At 39.9% G+C, this 23,325-nt stretch overlaps 1 protein-coding gene across 4 annotated transcripts in view; it reads left to right on the forward strand.

Annotated features, from left to right (window-relative positions):
- Window positions 1–426: 426 nt before the first annotated feature.
- LOC117595337 (nuclear GTPase SLIP-GC-like) overlaps window positions 427–23,325 on the forward strand; it is a 50,685-nt gene continuing 27,786 nt past the window's right edge. The window contains exons 1-7 of one of the 4 annotated variants that reach the window (XM_034295621.1): window positions 427–497; window positions 1,494–2,039; window positions 2,123–2,445; window positions 8,765–8,801; window positions 13,559–13,636; window positions 15,430–15,523; window positions 15,625–15,841. In XM_034295621.1, the coding sequence (XP_034151512.1) occupies window positions 8,768–8,801; window positions 13,559–13,636; window positions 15,430–15,523; window positions 15,625–15,841 (423 nt within the window). In that variant the 5' untranslated portion in view covers window positions 427–497; window positions 1,494–2,039; window positions 2,123–2,445; window positions 8,765–8,767. Of the gene's footprint in view, window positions 516–1,493; window positions 2,040–2,122; window positions 2,446–5,510; window positions 5,591–8,764; window positions 8,802–13,558; window positions 13,637–15,429; window positions 15,524–15,624; window positions 15,842–23,325 lie in introns of those variants that run through there. The other 3 variants (XM_034295620.1, XM_034295619.1, XM_034295622.1) reach the window with 3 other exon arrangements.

The raw sequence follows: 23,325 nt of genomic DNA on the forward strand, positions 1-23,325 counted from the left end.
GTACGAACAGTGTTTCTATTGAAGACAGATATATCCTTTAGAGTTGAGTCGTTTTAAAGAGACTGTTGTTGTTTTTCTCTTACTTTCTCAGCACCACCTTTCCCCTTCCTCTCCATTTTAACAACAAAGGTAAGAAAAGCAGCAAATACAAAAAACATGTTGCTTAAGAATGCTGCTGACAGTGCTTCTCCATCACACGGACAGACTCAGAATATCAGGCCTGTTGGTGGCCTTTCTAAAAAGTGCCCCTCCTGTCCTGATATTCACTTTTGGAGGACGGCCTGTTCTAGACAGATTCTCTGTTGTTTCATATTCTCTCCATTTCTTAATAGTGGACTTCACTGTGATCCTTCATCTTCATTATGTCGTTTCTTTTTCATTATGTAGACCTCCCAGAGACGGTTTATTTAACATGGACCTTACCTGCATACTGGTGGACTCCATTCAACTAATTACAGGACTTCTAAAGAACACTGTCTGAACCACAACTCATTCAGGTGTCTCATAGCAGAGAGGTTGTATACTTATGAAAGAAATGTTTCTGTTTTATATTTGGAAATACATTTGTTATATTTGGAAAAAGATTTGCAGCATGTCATTTTCACTTTGACATCATGGATTATTTCTGTTGAAACACTTAATTAAATAAAAATGTTTGTTGTAAGACCATTAACCCTCTGACAAAATCCGCCTCTCACTATCTTGACACTTTGGCTTCTAAAATGGTCATCCTTTATAGTAGAAGGAAGTTCTTTATAGACCCTCAGCTACATGAAGGATGTATTGAAAACACATTTTTTAGATACTTACATGAGTAATAATGTGAAATAGTCAGAAAAGTGTCAAAACGCGAGTGCACATATTTTGGTTTTATATTGAAACCAAGTAGTAAAATATAATAGGTAGCGTGTTTCACATTACATTTGGAAACCCCCAGGGGTTCAGAATAATGTCAAGTTGAATGGTTTTGAATTTATAAAATAATAAAATGAACGTGGCATTTTTTTTACTCTCATCCACATATTTCTTTTTTTCCCCCCAAATTCTTATAATCATTGAAAAATGCCCACTGAACTTATTCTGTCATATTGTACTTCCAAAAGCCACCACTAGATAGCAGTCCCTTTATTTTTGAACATTTATGAACTTTTATTTTTTATGGGGTGTCTTGAATAAGGGATGCCTTTATTTCCTTTGGAATTCCCTACATGTGCCATATCTGGAAGTGGTGTAGTGGCTACTACGCCTTGTATGTACATGCTAATTCCGTCATCTGTACTGTTGGAGGAGGATATAAGCTTGAAACTTGAAATGCACAAGCAGAACATTCTGTCATGACTTACTCTGTGTTGTCTCTGTACTTGTACTCTTTTTGTCATGATGGTTGTTCCTGTGGTGTCACATAATAATACAAAAAAAGAATCAACTTTTATACCAGACTCTGAGAATTTTTTATTGTAATAAATCGTGAACATTTTCCATCTTCCACATAGGTGATGGTGAGCTGCTGCCCGTTGTTTAAGCCCTAAAAGATGGAGGCCCTGGCCAAGGGGGGCTAAACACCGTTTCCTGGAGTACATCCGGTCAATGAGGAGGCTGAACCCTTGCCTTGCCAGGTGGGCCCTGTTCTTTTGACGTTGTCCTACATTCCTGGGTGCAAGAATGTAAGGGCAGAGCCCCTATCCCGCTTGTATGACACGGAGGAGAGGCCACTAGATGACAGCCCCAATCTGCCTGACTCCTGCAAAGTGGCACCTGTGGTATGGGAGCTGGATAACAAGATCCAGCAGGCCAGGTGCCGTGAACCATCCCCTGCTCTATGTCCAGCTGGTCTCCAGTATGTGCCTGCCACTGTGCGGGACAGGCTCATCAATTGGGCCCACACAACATCCTCCTCCGGTCATCCTGGTATTGAGCATACTTTGTTTGTTGTCTCACCGCCTTATTCTGGTGGCCCACCTTGGCTAAGGATGGGAGGGTGTATGTCTCCTCCTGCTCAGTATGTGCCCAGAGTAAGGCGCCAAGACACCTCCCCTCAGGTAAAATACATCCCCTGCCAGTTCCACAACAACCATGGTCACATCTTTGCGTTGATTTTCTCTGTGATCTTCCTCCCTCCCAGGGTTTCACCACCATCCTGGTTGTTGTGGACCGGTTCTCAAAAACCTGCCAGCTCCTCCCTCTGCCTGGTAGCCCCACGGCCCTGCAAACTAAAGCACTTTTTACCCATGTCTTCCAGCACTATGGGATTCCGGAGTACATAGTGTCTGACCGTGGGCCCCAGTTAATCTCAAGGGTCTGGAAAGCATTCATGGAATGTTTAGGGGCCACGGTCAGTCTGACCTCCGGGTTCCATCCCACGTCCAATGGGCAGGTGTAGTGAACCAGGAAGTGTGAACCAGGAAGTGGGTAGGTTCGTGAGGTCATACTGCCAGGACCGGCCGGGTGAGTGGTCAGCATTTCTATCTTGGGCTTTATGTTGCACTTTTCAGATCATTTCAACATTTAAGTCAAAGTTTTCAATTTATCTGACGATCCACAATAATTGCAGTTTTGTGTGTAACTGCTAATTAATTAAAGAACTGACACGATGATGAACGAGAGGGGACCCAAATGCGGACACAGAGGCAGAGGAGGGCGGTCCAAAGTTTTTTTGAACAAACAGGGAGTGGGCAGGCTTGTAGTGGTGGACAGGCATGGGTCGTTATTGGAAGATCAGATGGTCGTAGGTACAGGGGAGGGCAAGCAGGCTCGTAGTGGGTGACAGGCAGTGTTTGTTGTCGGGCGGTCAGATGGTTGAAGGTACAGGAGAGGGCAGGCAGGCTCGTAGTGGGGGACAGGCAGTGTTCGTTGTCGGGCGGTCAGATGGTTGAAGGTACAGGAGAGGGCAGGCAGGCTCGTAATTAGAAAAACAGGCAAGGGTCGTAATCCGGGGAATGGAAGGACAGGTAGAAAGGATGATGGATGATGCACACATAGAACGCTGGAAACGACTGTACAAGACAAGACGATCTGGCAACTGCCGAACAGAGAACAGGGTTTAAATACACAGGACTAATAGGGAACCGGGAACACCTGGTGAGGGGCGGGGACAAGACAACAGGTGAAACACATCAGGGTGTGACAAGAACATAGGATGTGTGAGCCTTTTAGTGGGAAGACCGAGAGTGGCAGAAAACTATTGTTTTAACTTCACTGAAGGATTAAAATAAAATACAGCTCCGGAAAAAATTAAGAGACCACTACACCTTTTTCTTTCTTTTCCAAAAAAAGTAGAAAAGGAAAAAATAAGAAGACCACTGCAAATTGAACGCTTCTGTTCCTCACTCAAAACCTACCAAGTGCCTGATTGGCTGGAACACAGGCCAAGATGGTGAAATGAAAGCAAGCGAAGAGAACCCTAATAGCCTCATCAATTGTAGATTTTTATGTAGTATATAACATAGCAAAACTTGAGATAAAATGTTACAAACAAATATGAAACAATCCACAAATATAATGTGATCCACAAACAGGAAATGTACTGTTAAAAGGTGTGGGGGATTATTGCAAATAATTTTCCATATATTCAAATCCTTGCTTTGAGGTACATGTAGAAAGGAGTTTATTTATGGGTAGTGAACTATATTTGTGTATTTGCAGATCATGAGACATTAGTTTGTGGATGTTACATTAATTTGTAAATTGCATTTTCTGTTAATGTGCTTTACAAATAATAATAAAAAACATAAAAATACAATAGCATAAAAACAAATACTCAAATGAAAACATCCAAACAACATAATAATAATATAAAATAGAATAAGAAAATATAAAAAGACGGGATAAAAACATAGGAAGCTGTAAAAGCTATAAGGCTAAACCGTGTGGTTAAGTTTAAATGCTCAGTCATAGGCACATTAAACAGAAGTGACTTTAACCTGGATTTAAAAATGTATACGTTTGGGGCCCGTCTAAGATCTTCTGGTAGTTTATTCCAGTTGTGTACAGCATAAGTGCTAAATGCAGCTTCTCCATGTTTAGTTTGGACTGTGTTCATGGATCTAAGAGCCCTGCTCGGTTTATATTCTTCAAACATATCAGAAATGTATTCGGGTCCTAAACCATTCAGAGATTTATAAACTAAAAGCACCACTTTAAAATCTATTCTGCAACTGACTGGAAGCCAGTGCAAAGATTTAAGAACCGGAGTGATGTGCTCTGTTCTCTTGGTCCTGGTTAACATTCTAGCAGCAGCATTCTGAATGAGCTGCAGTTGTTTTACAGTCTTTTTCGGGTGTCCAGTTAAGAGGCCATTACAGTAGTCAACCCTACTAGAGATAAAAGCGTGGATGAGCTTCTCTTAGTCTTTTTGGGACACCAAGCCTTTGATTCTAGCTACATTTTTAATATGATAGAATGCTGTTTCGGTGACCGCTTTGATATGACTGTTTATTGTGAGGTCTGAGTCTATCAGAACACCAAAATTACGATCCCTGGTTTTAAAGGCCCGAGAATCCAGCTCTTTACTAATACTTGTTCTTTTATTTTTGTTGCCAAGCACAATAATCTCTGTTTTATCTTGGTTTTATTGTAGACAATATTGGTTCATCCAGTCTATTGAGTCTATTGAGCAGTTGTCATATTGTTCAAGAGCCATATGTATTTGAGTATCATCAGCATAGCTGTGGTAGTTAATGTTGTTGTTCTGTAGAATTTGGCCCAGAGGTAGCATGTAGAGATTGAGCAGAAGCAGTCTGAGAACTGATCCCTGGGGAACTCTGCATGAGTTCACAAAAATGCTGAATTGATTGAAGACAACCTTCTCAATGATCTTGGCTATGAAAGGGAGATTTGATACAGGTCTGTAGTTGTTCATTACAGATGCATCCAGTGTTCTCTTTTTTAATAAGGGCTTAATGGCAGCTGTTTTTAGAGACGTTTGGAATGTTTGTGGATGCAACATTAATTTGTAAATTGTATTTTCTGTTTACATATTGTAATATGTGGTCTGCACATTTGCAATAATTTAGAAGAAATGATATGTCCATAGTATTTGTCTCCCTCTCAGAAACGCATGAGGTTTTATGCACTCCTGAGATCCAAATTTGTAAAGGAGAATATTAACAACTTTGCTGTTGAAAATCTAAATTAAGCATCTGATGTAATTCTATATCCGCCAATAAATCAGTCCTATAGGGAATCACGCACTTACTGGGAATTGCACACATTATCCCATTTCAGTCAACATATTACAAATTGAAAAAAAATTGGGCCAAGGGGATTTGATTAGTTTGTCGCATTCATTGAATAAAAGCACACAATGTTTTAATCAGTAATCTGGCTGCACATATCCTACATTATCCTACTATTCTACATTATTGACCAACTTAAAACATTTGTAGAGGAAATATGTAGAGGAAAAGAAAATACGGGAACTCCCTTGTCCGCTCCTACTAACCACAGGACAGACTCTCCTCCACTTCCTTGAAATGGAAACTGAAAGTTACAGCAAACTACAAATAGTCGGACAATGATCGGTCTTGTTTAGTTTGTCCATGACATACACGGACCGACATCATTATTGTTATCGAGAACACTTATTGTCAATGTAAGTAGAAACAGCATCCTCTTCCATTTCTATGTTCAATTTTTACATTTTTGTAAGCAGTTTCCTTTTGTTACACTGATTTGACTTAATCAACAAAAAATCGCATAGCTGTTCTATTGTTTCTGTTCTACTGGCAATGTTTCAAAAGTCTTTCTGGTATGACACGTCATGTAATAGGGTCTTATTATTGTTTCCATTAAGAACAACACTAGTGACAGGATAAGGATTTGGACACTGTTATTGGTTTGTAAAAATAATATCAGGATGCCCATAGACAGGGTTTTGCATTCATCCAGAATGTGAGATTTGCAGCATTTGAGCCAACATAATACGTACCATACCTGCATTTTCTCCAAACAAAAGGTCTGGGTTTGATGAAATCACCTGTAAGAAATGTTTGGATATACAATACAATGACTTTGTTTTGATGTGTTGCAACTTGCTTGCACCGCTATGTGGCCGGCTGCAGATCTGTTGTGTTGTAACACGTTTTTGGATCGGTTCTATTGTTGTTAACTAAATGGAGTGTTCATTAGGTCAATAGGTGTGCCTGGTTAATCCAGTAACTGGAATCCGACTGCTCTAGTTCTTTTGCAAACAAATGTACGTATTGGTACTGACTTGTTATTGTAAGGGTACCCCCACCCCAGGCTGACCCCCCACCCCTTCAAATTCTGCAGCAATGCTGGCAGCACTCATACTATCTATTTCACAAAGACAACCTATAAATATGACGTTTAGCACGTGCACTCAACTTCTTTGGTCGACCATGGGCGAGGCCTGTTCTGAGTGGAACCTGTCCTGTTAAACCACTGTATGGTCTTGGCCACCGTGCTGCAGCTCAGTTTCAGGGTCTTGGCAATCTTCTGGTAACACTAACGAGTCACATGACACCGGGGAGGGAAAATGGCTAATTGGGCCCAATTTGGACATTTTCACTTAGGGGTGTACTCAATTGTGTTGCCAGTGGTTTAGACATTAATGGCTGTGTGCTGAGTTATTTTGAGGGGATAGAAAATGTACACTGTTATACAAACTGTACACTCACTACTTTACATTGCATCAAAGTGTCATTTCCTCAGTGTTGTCACATGAAAAGATATAATCAAATATTTGCAAAAATGTGAGGGGTGTACTCACTTTTGTGAGATACTCTATCTCATGTAAATACATTTAAATAGGTGCCACTGAGTATGGACCATTGTATCTCGATACCCATCTCCTGTAGCCTTAAGCATGATTAAGCTCTTTTAATAGGATGCATTTATCTCTACTTTGGCTCGATGGGCTGATGTTACTACCAACAACATTACCCTGGATAGCCTCTTTTGACCGAATCTGTATATAGTCGTTATCGTAAGCGACCAAAACATGCCAGTTCAAATTATTAAAGGTAGTAAGCCTTATTGTTATGACTCATAATATAATGACCTTTTGTTTCATGTGCATACATAAAACAATGTCTCAAAAAGCTGCTTGTCAAAATTAAGTACATAAATCAGGGGATTATTTATCAATCCCTACTCTGTACAAGAATATGGTAATTGGTTTAGAAGCTGGCATTCACACATTAACCTGGTTGCATAAGTGTGCAGACCTTTTCTGAGCATGATCCATGGTGTTTAACCATTTCTTGATGCAATTAGACTGGTTAGGAATGGAACTGCAATGCTTAGTAACAGTTGTGGAAAACCTTGAGATTTTGTTTGTGACTGAAGTGTTCTTTCTAGTCATGTATATAATGTTGCCTTTTGTCTCTGTATGTTTCGGAGCTGCGATTCTGTAAAGGGTCCATTTCTGCGCCTTAGATTAAGAGCTATTTTACAGATTGATAGAATGAGGTCGGTGAAAGCTGATTCTAAAATAACTTTTTGTTGACTCGTCTGTGGCTTCATTAGCATCTTCAAAAGTGGTACATTTCTATGAATGCATTTAGACATGATCAAACTCCAGCCAATTGCTGGAAATCAACCCCATTCTGAGACAGTAGTCTTCTGGTGTTGTAGATTTAAAGCTAATAAGTAAATAACCAAAGGGTGGATGTGTTGCGTATTTAAAACTTTCCATGAAGAACTGAGAAAGGTAAATCTGTCTGCATAAAATACTAATCTGCTGATTGTCATGGGGGTTTTTAAACAAGATGAGGTAATTTTTGTTCAAGTTAATAGTTCTACTACATTTGCCTTGAACAAACATGTTTTGTACAAGGTCAATTGCACTCAGGTTATGGTGGTGTGAATATTGTGTGAAAACTGTCCATCTCCAAACTAGTCACACAATTGACTAGACAACAGCAAACAAGACACCTCAGCAACACATGAAACAGGACAAAGTGAGATGTATGCACTAAGACTATGTGGTGTATGGATGAACAAAGGTCTTTCTATCCAAAAGTTACGTATCAAGAGTTTGTGTCTATATAATCTCATGAGTGATCAAGCAAAAAGAGTAAGGGGGAGAAACAACTGACTGGGTTTTTAAACCAGAGATGTGTGATGTGATTGGTTAATGGATAAAAGGAACAGGTGGTGCAATCAGGAGGAGTGTCCACTGATTGGTCCACCTCAGCAGTCAGGAGATGCTTTGATGACTGTCAGGTGGGACACACCAATGACAACAATCAGGAACATAAGGGATACCTGTGTTTAGGGCAGAAGGAGTGGAAAAACATGAATACACATTCAGGGTACCTAAATAGTAGTAGTAGTAGTTCCTTGTTAGTATTGCCTTTTAAATTAACTTATGACTTGTGGTCTCGCATATGGCTGATATCAGTCCTTTGAATTGTGATAACCACCAGAGATATAAAAGTGGCCTGCCAAGTTTGTGTAGCTGCCATTTAACGAGCGGCATCTTGCATGAGATGTGAATAACTTATACTGTGGCCAACATCAGTCCACAATTGGCTATCTATAGCCTAGGGCAGTGGTTCTTAAACCATTTCCCTGGGACCTCCAGACATTTCACAATTGTGTTATAGCTTCAATCTAGCTAAACTGATTCACCTACTCAAGGGCTTGATATTTTGTAACCAATATATCTTATTAACTTTTTCCTCATTGCTAGCCACTGTTGAGATGACATCAGTCAAGTTCCATTCACTAACTTTAGTTAGTGTTGTATGTTTTGTAAAATGATGCCTTAACCATAATGATTATTTATGTGTTTCTTCAGAGCATGGCCTCAACCATTGTGGAGCAACCTCTTTCAGGTAAAATGCACGTTCATTCAATTTTATTTTAGGAATCCCTTTTCACATCAGCAGTTGTCAAAAAGCGCTTGTCCAAATACCCAGCAGAAATCCCCAAAGAGCAAGCATATAATTCTGACTGACCCTAGGTGAGGGAGTCTGTAGACGCTATGGCCCTGTGCGAAAGTACCCCGGATAGGGAAAACATGGCAGAAGATTGCCAACCAAACGGGGTGGGGCTATCTTCTGCCAAACTACCGCAAACCACCATGTGAAAAGGGCACATATGTTTCAGCTTTCCAAATACATTTTTGGTTTCCCCACATCTGTTTCCACATTGAAAACCTTAATGACAACATGAAAACCTTAATGGCAGGGACCTAAAGATTAGTAAATGCAGTTTTAAGACTTCTGGCACATCATGAAAACAAACATTTTATGATTTTTGATCTAGATTTTAAACAGTTATTTGTATTACCACATCTCTGTGTATTGCTGTCAGAAACAGGTAGATGTACTGTAGGTGTCTTCTGTTTCCAGTTATTAATTAGCAGAGAGTAATGAATCTCCAACGAATAACATTAACTGAGGGAAATTAATTGATTCTACACAAACACTCCTAACCAACATTAATTGTGGCATTATTATGTCTTGTTTCCCTGAATTTCTCTTGTTTCCCTATTTGATGGATTTCAATATAAGTGTATGTCTTCACAGTGAATTTGGCCATTACCTGATTTTATATATCCAGTGCTATAACAAAACAATAGTGATGTCAGATTAATGAAGATTTTTCACGATACTCCCAAGTGTCCTAAATCATGAATAAGATTACAGTTTTTCTTAATCGCTTTGGCTTTTTTTTTTTTACATTCTCTAAACTGTAAGTGCATTTGTCATTACTGTTTTATGGGACATCACAACTCTATTGCATGTCTGCAAAATGTAGGAACTCACTCAAAACATTTACTTCATTCTTCAAAAGCATGAAGTGTCAGTAAATTTGCCATTGCCACCAACATTAAATGTTTTTTCATCATCGTGTGAGCCATACTGGTCAAAATGTTTAGATGTTTTTTCACCATGGCAGTCAACCCTGGAAATGTTTGTTATCTACAAATGTCTGTTTCATTCTACTTTTTTGTTGACACTGACTGCTTACTGCACTGCACAAGAACATTAGTTTTGTCTAGCTGAATGCTATTGTGTATCACACAGATCTTTTTAGATACCGATTTCACTGGGAAAAGTTCACTGGCAAAAGTCATTACTGTACAATACTGTAGTACACAGAACAAAGATATTCACATTTATATGTACAGTTGTGCTCATAAGTTTGCATACCCTGACAGAAATTGTGACATTTTAGGATTGATTTAGAAAATATGACTTAACATGCAAAAAAATAAATGTTATTTAAAGATATTGATCATTTATTTTCACATAGTTGTTTGGCTTCTTTTTAATCATAATGATAACAGAAATCACCCAAATGGCCCTGATCAAAAGTTTCCCTCCCCCTTGAATGTTTGGCCTTGTTACAGACACACAAGGTGACACACGTGAAAATAGCAATTAAAGGTGAATTTCCCACTACTGTGGCTTTTCAAATTGCAATTAGTGTCTGTGTATAAATAGTCAATGAGTTTGTTAGCTCTTACATGGATGCACAAAGCAGGCTAGATACAGAGCCATGGGGAGCAGAAAACAACTGTCAAAAGACCTGCGTAACAAGGTAATGGAACTTTATAAAGATGGAAAAGGATATAAAGATATCCAATGCCTTGGAAAGGCCAATCAGTGCTTTTCAATCACTTACTAAGAAGTGAAAAATTCTGGGATCTCTAAATACCAAACCAAAGTCAGGTAGACCAAGAAAGATTTCAGCCAAAACTGCCAGAAGACTTATTTGGGATGCAAAAAAAAAACCCACAGGTAACCTCAGGAGAAATACAGGCTGCTCTGGAAAAAGACAGTGAGGTTGTTTCAAGGAGCACAATAAGACGATACGTGAACAAAAATGAGCTGCATGGTCAAATTGCCAGAAAGAAGCCTTTACTGAGCCAATGCCACAAAAAAGCCTGATTACAATATGCCTGACAACACCTTGACACACCTCATGGCTTCTGGCACACTGTAATTTGGAGTGACGAGACCAAAATAGAGCTTTATGGTCACAACCATAAGCGCTGTTTGGAGAGAGGGCAACAAGGGCTATAGTGAACAGAATACCACCCCCACTGCGAAGCATGTTGGTGGCTCACTGATGTTTTGGGGGTGTGTGAGCTCGGGAATCTTGTGAAAATTGATGGCAAGATGATTGCAGCATGTTATCAGAAAATACTGGAAGACAATTTGCATTCTTCTCCATGACTTTCCAGCACGGCAATGACCCTAAGCACAAGGCCAAGTTGACCCTCCAGTGGATTCAGCAGAAAATGTGAAGGTTCTGGAGTGGCTAACACAGTCTTCTGACCTTAATATCATCGAGCCACTATGGGGAGATCTCAAACGTGCGGTTCATGCAAGACGACCAAAGACTTTGCATGACCTGGAGGCATTTTGCCAAGACGAATGGGCACCTATACCACCTGCAAGAATTTGGGCCCTCATAGACAACTATCACTAAAGATTGCATGCTGTCATTGATGCTAAAGGGGGCTGTACACAGTATTAAGAGTTAAGGTTTTGCAGACTTTTGAACTTTGACTTAATTTTTTTCTTTGTTGCCATGTTTTGTTTTATGATTGTGCCATTCTTTTATGACCTACAGCTGAATGTGAATACCATAAGAAATAAAAGGCATTTGTTTTGCCTGCTCACATGTTTTCTTCACAAGTGGTGCATATATACAGCTCTGGAAAAAATGTATATACCACTCCTAATTTTTAAAGTGACCTACAAAAAGAATGGCAAACAGCAGCTGGGGTGAAGTGCACGGCGAGGACGGTTCGAAAGAGGCTTCTAGGGGCAGGGCGGAATTCATGCACAGCTAGAAAAAAACTTTTCATCATTGAAAAGCAAAGAAGACCCAGGCTGAAGGATTGGACCATAGAGGAATGGAGTAAGGTCTTCTTTTCTGATGAGTAAAATGTTCAGCTTTGCCCAACACCTGGTCGTCTAATGGTTAGACGGAGACCTGGAGAGGCCTACAAGCCACAGTGTCTCGCACCCACTGTGAAATTAGGTGATGATCTGGGGATGCTTCAGCTAGGCTGGTTTGTCTTTGGGAAGGATGCATAAATCAAGCCAAGTACAAGGTTATTCTGGAAGAACACCTGCTTCCTTCTGCTCTGAGAATGTTCCCCAACTCTAAGAATATTTTTTTCCAACAGGACAATCCTCCATGCCACACAGCCAGGTCAATCTCCAGACCTGAACCCCATTGAAAACCTCTGGAATTGGATGAAAAGGAAGATGAATGGTCACAAGCCATCAAACAAAGCTGAGCTACTTGAATTTTTGTCCCAGGAGTGGCATAAAGTCACCCAACAGCAATGTGACAGACTGGTGGAGAGCATGCCAAGACGCATGAAAGCTGTGTATAAAAATCAGAGTTATTCCACCAAATATTGATTTCTGATCACTTCCTAAGTTAAAACATTAGTATTTCTGTTGTTGTTAATAATATAAAATTTTTTTTCTTTGAATTATTTGTCTGAAAACAATGCTTCTTATTATGGTTATTTTGACCAGTTGTTATTTTCTACAAATAAATACTGGAATTTTTGAGTAATGTTTTCAGTGGTTTATACAATAAAACAAAAATGTTAATTTTACTCACATACCTATGAATAGTAAAACCAGAGGAACTGATTATTTTGCAGTGTTCTCTTAATTTTTTCCAGAGATGTATTACCAATTCTCCAAGGACGACTGTATACAGTAACATTAGCAATGTGTTACATGTAAACAGAAAATGTACATGTGCATGTCAATTTCTACATATTTCGTACATATAGATCATAGACAGTAATCAGAAAATGTGCCACAAAATGACATCCAAGAAAAAAACTGCAACAACAATGAAAAAACCTGTGGTAGTTCTGTAAAAAACTATCAATTGTACATCATCATGGGACGTAACTCTACAAGTTTCCATCTTCTTGTTGGACATCCTGCAGCACTTGTTGGTGTGGCAAGAGATTTTCGTCAACATCAAATCTCGTTGCGATACATATTTCATAACTATGTCACCTGGTAGTTGATTTGCCAATTTAGCAGACATCAAAAACATTCCATGTCATAGATATTTATATACATGGCCTGACAGATTTTAATAATTGAATGGATAATTTTGCATGTGATGGCTCAAATGATGATAGAATGTTTAGAAGTTGTGAAGAGTATGACAATTTCAGTGAGAATCAACAGTTTATATGAGCAAGCCCTGTGCTTACTGTACTTACTCTTTTGAACACATGCCAAAACAAGAGCAATTGCTTACATTAACAAGAAAATCTAATGTGGTGTTAGCAATAACCTAATTGTTCAAAGATTGGAACCTACTGTTTTGAAAATAATTATCCTTGAGACAAACCGATTGGGAAACTATAATGAAATTGCTTGATGGTCGCAGTTAATAGTAATATTTTTGACTGGAACTCCCATAACCCCATTCTTCAATAACGAGAGTGGATCTCCAAGAGATTTTCTTAGACAAATGTCAGCCTCAGAAATATTTATCACAGCCCTATGACATTGTTCTCAATAACCATCTTTGAATGCTGCTGGACTGATTTGTGTATTAATATAATTTTTTTTTCAAATGTTTCCAGAGAAAAGGAAACATGATGTGGTTGATGCTAACAAAGAAAAAAAGAAGCAGAAATGTAGTCCTACAACTGAAAAGCTTGGTAGGTAGATGTTTTTTATATTGACCTCTATTAATCAAATGTACTATATTTTATGAATATATTTTTCTCTTGAAGGTATCTGGCAGATACTTTTGGCCATTTAGTGCATGTGGACACCCCTACTAAAATGAGTTCAGGTGTTTCAGCCGCGGCCATTGCTCACATGTACATAAAATCAGGCGCATATCCATTAAATCTCCAATCGACAAATGTTTGCAGTACCATGGGTCGTACTGAAGTACTCAGTGACTTTAAACATGGCACTGTCATTGGATGCCACCTTTGCCACAAGTCAGTTCATAAAATATCTGCCTTACTACATCTGCATGTGTCAAATATAAGGGCTATAATTGTTAAGTGAAAGTTTCAAGGAGCAACAACAGCCCAGCTACAAAGAAGTAGACCACGCAAACTCACAGAGCCTGGCTGACAAGTGCTGAAGTGCGTCACACTTAGAAATTGCCTATGATCTGTTGTATCACCCACAACTGAGTTCCAAACTGCCTCTGGAAGGAACATAAGCAAAAGAAATTTGAGTTGGGAGCTGGACGAAATGGGTTTCCATGGTCGACCAACTGTACGCAAGCCTCACATCAACATGTGCAATGCCAATCTTCGGCTGAAATAGAGTAAAGCACGCCACCAATGAACTCTGGAGCAGTGGAAAAGTGTTCTCTGGATTGTTGAATCACGCTTCTCTTTCTGGCAGTTAGATGGATGAATAATGCCTACTCTAAGTTTGGTGGAGGAGGGATAATGGTCTGGGGCTAGGCCTTTAAGTTCCAATGAAGAGTAATCTTAATGCTACAGGTTACAAAGACCTTTTAGACAATTGGGTGCTTCCAACTTTGTGGCAAACGTTTGGGGAATGCCCTTTTCTGTTCCAGCATGCCCAAAGCGGGGTCCATAACGACATGGTTTGACAAGGTTGGTCGAGCCCTGACATCAACCACATTGAACACATTTGAGGTGAATTGGAATGGCGATTGCGAGCCAGGCATCAGTCCAACATCAGTGTCTGACCTCTTTTGGCTGAATGGGCACAGATTTCCCCAGAGACTCTCCAAAATTCTGTGTAAAGCCTTGATAGAAGAGTGGCGGTTGTTAAAGCTGAAAAGTGGGGACCAACTCCATATTAATGCCCATAGGTTTGGAATGGGATGTCCAACAAGCTCATATAGGTGTGATGGTCAGGTGTCCACATACTTTTGTTCATATAGTGTACTTTGTTCAACAAGGTGAAAATGTAAATAGACATAATGAATCAACCTTGCAAGATATTAAAACATATGTGAATGTAACCTTATACTCGTGGCAGGATCACAACTGCATTCCTGTAATTTCTGGTCAAAGTGTTGATGTACTGCGATCTGCAGCATATTGAAATGTATGATTGGTCTAGTTAAGTAAGGAATGAGTGAAACGTCAGTGCCTTGGCAAACTTCCTCCCTTACACCCTTTGCAGCTTGTCTGCTAATGAACAACATTGGTAGAGAGTGTTTAGCCCCTCGTGCAAGTAGAATTGATCATTTGGGATGTGTTGAGGGAAGTCCCATCTCTCTTAATTGTACAGTCCACTAAAATGCTAATGGTGGCATCTTAGATGGCAAAATCATGCAGACAAATAAAGGTTCAATTATGCAAGGTTTTTATAACTTTAAACCAGACATAGGTATGTAGGTAAATGGGCTGATTACCTTGCACATGGCAGCAGCATACCTGTGCATTCCTGTTGTATAAAGGTTAACAATTGATATACAACCAATTGATATCTGTTGGTAATCTTCTTCCAGACACTGAAAATAAGGCGGAGGTGAAGAAGATAATGCAAAGTGTCAGATCCAAGCTTTATGGAATGAGTTCTACAAAACTTATTGAATTCCTCAGGTAGACCTATTTATTTTCAAATTTTGCGACAACACATGGACAGTTGCATATAGACCATGTCTTCAATTGCTTTAATAATGTTTGTTGTTCATTTCTAACAGAAATAAAATTGATATGTTGGATAAGGATAGAAAAGAGATGGTGGGTGTTTTTGGGAAGACTGGAGCTGGTAAGAGCTCCTTAATAAACGCCATCTTGGACGAGACGAAACTGCTTCCTTCTGGAAACGAAGGGGCGTGTACCTCAGTGATGATTCAGGTGGAGGCCAATATGACTAATGAGAAATACATCGCAGAGATTGAGTTCATTTCAGTTCAGGTAATAGTATATGTTCCTTGTGTTTTTGTCCTATCGCACAATGTTTCAAGATGACAGGTCATGGGGAATAGTACAATTGGTAATAGACTTTGAAACATTAGGGTACCTACTGAAAGCCAAAGTCTAAAGGCATTTCGTAGTACTGTACTTGCGCTGTTCAATGACAAAGTTTAATCAATATAATCTAAATTAATGTCTGCGACTAAAGTCCAATGTACAATTTGCAATATAAGGAGCAAAGGGGACAGTTGAAGAAATCAGAAAAGGAACCAGGCAAGCTTAGTTCAGCCGGCCCGCAATTAAAAATGATAAATGTGTTTGCCCTCACTGGATTCATACCCTGGTCTCCCACATGAGAGGGTGCATCTTTAACCACTACGCCACAGTGTTATACATTTGCCCAGTCGCTAGACTCCATTAAGAATTGGGTTAAACTGACTTAACTCCACCACAAATAGCATCTATGTGGCTTTTGCCACTGGCTGTTTTAACAGCTTATTAGCCAGTAATAGACTTACTAATATCTACTAACATAATACTTGGAATAGTCATAAGAATTTAGCGAGACTGAAGATTAACTTTTCCCTGCCAAAGCTATTTCATTTCATGGCACAAAAACATTTGTTTTTTATTCATTCGTGAATGACATTGATACAATAACAATCAACATAGGTGAAGATAACTGACTTTCTCGTCAAGTGAAAATATGAGGGAATCGTGGAAACCCCTACATTTTGTTACCCAAATGGATTTGATCTAGCCTATATTACCCCAAAAACATGCACGGATCTACCAGAAATAGTTGCAATGCTATATAACCGTAAACAGTTTTATTTTAGGCTTACTACAACGTAGATACTGAATGTTGAAGCGAGGTAAGTTTTTGTCTTTCCTGACCCAAGAAGCATGCATGGAAGTATACTTCAAAATTCCATCAGAAACAGTCAAAATATAACCGAAAACAGTTTTCTTTTAGGCTAACTATAACGTAGATACTGAAGGTTATAGACAAAATGTTTTTGTCTATCCGGAACAAATCCTAATGCATAATTTGTTTTGAATGTGAGGAGATTCAAACACGAGACCTATAGGTTGCTTATCTGCTTCTCTAACCACTACCCTATTTAACCTGGGGTACTCAGTCAGTCAGTCACTCAGTGACATTAGCTCTTCTTAGTCGGCCCTGCTTATGCGGACCGGCAACAACAATACAATGTAACAGTGTGTTTTTTCAAAGGGTTTGCTCTGCCCATGCATGAAAAAACTGTGAACACATACATTTGCATAAATTTGTTTGGAAGGTTGAAATCTAGAAAGGAACAATTATTTTAGTCTAATATTTTAGTGCAGTTAGTCCAAGTAAATCAGAAAAAGAACTAGGCAAGCCTAGTTTGGCCGGCCCGCAATTTGAAAGGATGAATGTTGTTGTCCCTGGCTGATTTTGATTTGCAGTTTTCTATGGAGAAGACTGTTTCTTTAACCATTACGCTATTGTGATGGTAATTCCATCGATCGACACTATTAAAGGAGTAAGAAACAGAGACAAAATTCTCTTGGCACAATTTAACAGTTTATTAATTATTTGCAAATAAGAGAGAAGCATCAAACGCTTACAAACATAATCGTCCGAGGAGTCTCTGACTCAAAACATGAACAATCTGTATTTATTACAGTTAAAAGGGGTGTGGTAAGTTGTTGCCCATCTGTCTTGTGTCACATAGGTTTTTACCCAAAGGGCGGGCTGTCCCCCCACTTTATCCTTCCTGCAATAATGTTTAATGTTGTGTTTACCTAAAGGGGCCAACTGACCTCACTTACTACCTAGGCTTCACACAAGGGTCAAGCTATCCTCCCCCACATGGGTAACCTTTTCAACTGTAGGAGAAAACTCACAGCATCTGGACAAACAACAGATAGAGAACCCTATAATCTGCTGATACCAGTCAATAATGACCCTAAACACCAGATATCCTTCTCCTACATTCCTTTCCTTATCCAAACATGGGTACTCAGTACTTTAACTGGTAACTCATTCATACATGCATAGGACCAAGAATACATCAGTTCAAGAATTTCCACAACAATCCATCCTCTTGATTCCAAGTCAAACCTTGGCATCAAACCTTAGACAGTTCACTCATTAAGATATAGGCCGCAACAAAACAGTACTCTTGAACAACATGACCCAGTCAATATTTTTACCCCAATGATTAGAGAACGGAACAAATCTGAAATGTCTGGATCCTCATTTACATTCTTCTAGATCATTACCTTCGTATTAACTCCAAGATCACACAATTTCATTATACAGAATTATAACATAGTACAGTAAAACCTTTTATGTTAAAATGATCATAAACACCCATCACTGAATACATCCTTCAATTTATCACTGTTACAAAGTCTTCTCATGCCAATTGCTTCATTTACTGATAAGTCCTCTTCGTGGTTCCAATTAGATGTACTTCCAAAGTCATCACAGATGTTCTGCTCCTCCAAACATCAGACAGTCAGTATTGAACCATTTCTTGGCAGGCCGGTGTAACAGAACATAAAAGTCAGATGTATATTCCAAGGTGTTGTCCTTCATAGCTCAAATGTAGACACAGCTGTAGTTGTAGAGAATTTGTGTGTTCTCCTTTGTGAACGCCAAGATGACCAGTTTTAGCTAAAGGCTCTATAGCTGCAGGCCGGGTCGGAAGTGATGGTTACTAGCACCAGAAAATTCACTTTTCCCTCAGTGACTTTAATTCACTGTGCCTAACCTTTAAACACCGAAGCCCACCTGTAGCGTGTCGTCGACCCCAGGTTCCTCTCTCAGCTACCTGGACAGCAGATGAGATGTACCTGGTATGGACCCAATCAGCGTGGCATGATGTCGTGTAGTTGGTCTTACCGCGCCCCCTTAAACGTTGTCCAGAACTGGAGCTTTCCTTTGCCTCCATCCTCTCGGTTGGAGGTTGCCTTCTCCATCACATGGCAGAATCGTCAGGACTAGAATTAGTTCAGCTCACAGGAACCAAACATCACTGTAGACGTGCGGCGCCCCCAGGGTAGAGTCCGCTCGTAGCTGTAGGACAGTCTGTGTCCATGAGATCCACCTAATCTCAGCCCACCTCACAGTTGTCCTTAAAGCCAAAGTTCCAACCAGTCCTCTATCGCTGAATCGCTCTGTACCTGTCCGTGAATTCTCTTTGAGAAGATTAGTTGCAACTGCACAGTACACCATCTCAAATATGTCCATTACATTAGCTTGTTGCATCTCGCTGGTGCATTACAACCACACACTATCAAACACTCAAACCCTATATTTCCAATGTCTTTCTACTTCCTTTGTCTACATAGATTAGAACAGTTGTAATCAGTAACAGTATCGTTAACATTAACATTTCTCGTGCTTCTGTTCTGCTTGTGTAGCAAAATAACAATTCCACTCTTTTCTATGTTTGGTTTAACAACCAACACAAAGAACAGAAGAACATAATTTCTCATTTCTCATTACTGTTTCAATTACTCATCAGTTAAGATAGTTTGCTTACATTGAAGTATCACTCTCAAAGAGTAGTTCATGAACAATTCTCAGTTCACCATCCAACCAGATCACAGTTGCTATATAATTTACATCTGATTGTGTTGTATCGGGACTACAATAAAATTCCCCATTGTTTCACATAAACGATCAAATACCTTATTGCAAATCAAAACGTGTCACACCATCTTGAAGGTCAGGTAACATAACTGTTATTTAGCCTAATTTCGGTACAAGACGAAACTCTCCAAGTCTCTTCTTATTATCAGACACTCTGTAATCCTGTCATAGATCATGACCCCCCCCCCCCCCCCCCCCCCCCCCCCCCCCCCCCTTAATGTTTTGTCCCAAAACTGAATATGCTGGTGTTGGTAAAATTACCATAGATGAGACCAGACTGAACATTGGAATGTAACCCTTAGTAATAGGCTACTTTGATCCAATTTTAAGGTTGGCAGAGGCCATCCCAGTGGATCTGCCTCCCTTCCTGAAGCTTTGAGCTCAACACATTTATGGTGAGCCATTAAAAAGGCCAAATGGTTGTTTATGGTCCTCAGACTATACTATCAATTTAGCCTAAATTGTTCGTTAACTGGACAATTTTGATTTAGTGTCCAACCCATCTAATAGTTTTACAGTTCATAAAAATGTGCTTATCATTATCCACACAACTCAACATTAGGGTGGAGAGTAAGAAAAACTCTGAAGAATGTCATTGTAGACAGAAAACAGTTGATGACGTCACTAAAATCAAGGAACAATCAGTGAGTGATCCCCAGGATACTCCAACCTAGATCTCTAAACACAGTCACATCAATCAACCCCATTTATCAGTTAACCAGGCTAAAATGTAAACCCCATTGTACATCCAACAAAACAAAACCTGGCAAAGGCAACACTTCCTGGCTAACATCAATCTCGAACAAATACACAAAAAGTACACCAAGGAACACACAATGCAGCCAATCGGAACCCTCGTGCACAGGGAATACCAAAATGGACAAATGCATTTACTATGTGTCGACCACAAACAGATATCGACAAATGCCCGTGACCTGGGCCACAATCTCATACAAAACAAACACAAGTGGCGTGCGCGCCTACACAACTTCAGTAGCATAACTACTGATTCAAACCATAAGGTGACCAACAATTTTGGCATTGTACAGGAGCAATCCCTGCTTCATCTCGCAGTCCAAATACCGCAGGCCAACTTATTTTAGATCTTTACTGGAAAAATGGGAATGCGACAGAGGCTGTTCGGACATGGAACAAATATGCCGTTCTCCAACAATTAATTAAACACGGGAGCTACACATATTCACCCGTCAAATAATCACTTTTACCATCTTCTAACCACACTTTCTCAAAACCAACATCATGACTTACTGAAACTTTCGCCAAGCAACGCAAGTCGCCCACGTCCATAAACCGGGCCGAACCCGTTTCTACTCTATGAAACGCCTTATTTAACAACCCATGGGAAACAGCTCTAGGCACTGTTCTTTCTAAATCCCATGAATAACAATAATCAACAGGCTGCCCACTGCTTGTAAAACAAGACGTTTAAATCGTATACCTTTGTCTGAACATTCTTGCGTGATCCCCAACTGTGTCATAAATTTCCTAGCTAACAAATTAACTGGACAACAATTGAAAAACAGAAAGTAAACCAAAAATCTAATCTGTTCATCATGATTCGTAAGAAACATTGTGTTTTACTCAGTACTCTACGTGTTCCCTAAATGCTTGTACATTAAGTGTAACAACATCAATATATGCTCACCGGTAGATGCTCTCTGATCCGTCTCCTCTGACCGTCAGCACCACTCCCCCAGGCGGTTCATCGTTCCTGCGTGTTCCCGTTGGATCGCTCGCGGCGAGGCCAAAGAGGCAGCCAAAACTGTCTCTGTGCTTGCGTGAACAATACATCTCAACAGGCGTTGTCTTGATTTGCACTGGTATCTTCCCAGATCCAATGTCCAGTCAAATGTCTAGTGGAAGCTCCATAAATTTGAACGTAGCGGTTAGCATAGTCTCTTCCTCAACCCCGGGTCTGTAGTCTTCTTTGTTCTCAGTCGCTGCAAACACTGGAGATTACGGATCTGGTGTGTACTACTCCCCACTTTTGGACCTTTTCTTGATCCACGTAGACACGCTCAACGCTTCCAAAGCAGAGCAGAAACGGCCTCCAGACGGCCTACAGCATTACCACGTTCACAACGAAAAGGTCTATAGAACTTTGTATACAAAAGATTGCAGGGAAATGGTCTCCAACGACGCAGTGTCGCCGGGCTTGATGGGACGATGCAAAACCCCAAGGAGTCCCAGCAATCAGCGGAAACTCAGCGGGAGGGTGAGGGCGGTCAGAGGGGACGATCCTTCTAACCTGAGCCAAAAGGACTACAACACACAGATCAATACACCCTACACAAACTTTCCCAAAGCTTCCATCAATCACCACATTCTACACACCGTAGCCTACGCCTTCCAAACAACCTCATATTATACCTTCTGTAACTTCCATACGACAACTCAGCCATAATCCTCCAACCAGCGTGAAAGGCCGCTCATCCGTCACCGAACGAAAACGCCAGCCACTGGAAAACCTAAAAACACTCAAAGAAACAAACACCAACACAATAAACCTCAGGTAATTAATTAATTCCTTTATTTCCTTTATATCGTTTTAGTTGGTTCTGTCACAGCCCACGATGGAAACGAGGCATTAGTAATAAGCTACCCTGATTTAATGGGAAACAATAGTTGGGGTCATCCTAGTCAGTCTTCAGGTCTTCAGGGTAGACTTTAGGTCTCTACCCTCACTTCAGTTTGTTTCCAAACCGTAAATTTCAACGTTAAAGCTGTTGAGAGGAGAATATATTTAGCTTTTACTTAGTGTTTGATTATACCAAAAACTGAATATGCTCATGTTGAGGACATTACCACATTTGAGTCTGAACACTCATATTTAACCCTTAGTAATGGTCTACCCTGATTTAATGGGAAAGGGTCATCATAGTTCAGCCAATTAGGAGGGATGAATATTGTTGTCGCTGGCAGATTTTAATCCCTGGTTTTCTATGTGGCAGACTGTCTTTAATCATTACACTATTTAAATAGCAGAATGCAACTTTTACCTCAGCCATAACATTTTTGCTGAAATAACGTGGACAAAATAACATTTATTAACGAGTAGTCTTGCACAGAGACTATATAGCTAATAGCTATACATCCTACTTATAACGAAAACAATGACTCCAATCACTCCATGGCTGATTTGTCTCATCTCATCTTCATCCGCTTATCCGTATCGGGTCGCGGGGCAGCAGCTCCAGCAGGGGACCCCAAACTTCCCTTTCCCGAGCCACATTTGCCAGCTCTGACTGGGGGATCCTGAGGCGTTCCCAGGCCAGTGTCAATACCTAGGTCTCACTCAAAGAGGCAGGCTGTCCCCCCACCTTACCCCAGGGAACTAAGGACAGTGTAGGCAACCTTTTCAACTCAGAAGGGACCCACATCATCTGGACAATGAACAGATACACTGATGGTTAGAACAGATAAACAGAATGACAGAGGACTCAATGATCTTCTGATACCATTCAATGATGACCATAAACAGAGACCAGATCTCCCTTTCACACATTCCTTTTCTTATCTAAACATGGGGACACAGTACATTAATCAAGAACTCCTTTATACATTCATAGAATTTAGAATACATCTGTGAAAGAAATTCCAGGACACCTCACAGAATAAACATTGTAGACGCAGTAAATACGTTCAGCTCTAAATTACATCAAACATGACAAAGCACAATAAAACATGCCATTTCAAGCATGAAAAAAAAAACAGGCTATTTCATTAATGCCTATTAGAACATGATATTTACCATCAAAGTTATTTTCAAATGAATATTCAATTGGATAAGCCAGGCCATTAATGAGGAAAGTGA

Source organism: Esox lucius, chromosome 11, assembly GCF_011004845.1.
Source record: "Esox lucius isolate fEsoLuc1 chromosome 11, fEsoLuc1.pri, whole genome shotgun sequence".
In the NCBI taxonomy this organism is placed as follows: Eukaryota; Metazoa; Chordata; class Actinopteri; order Esociformes; family Esocidae; genus Esox; species Esox lucius.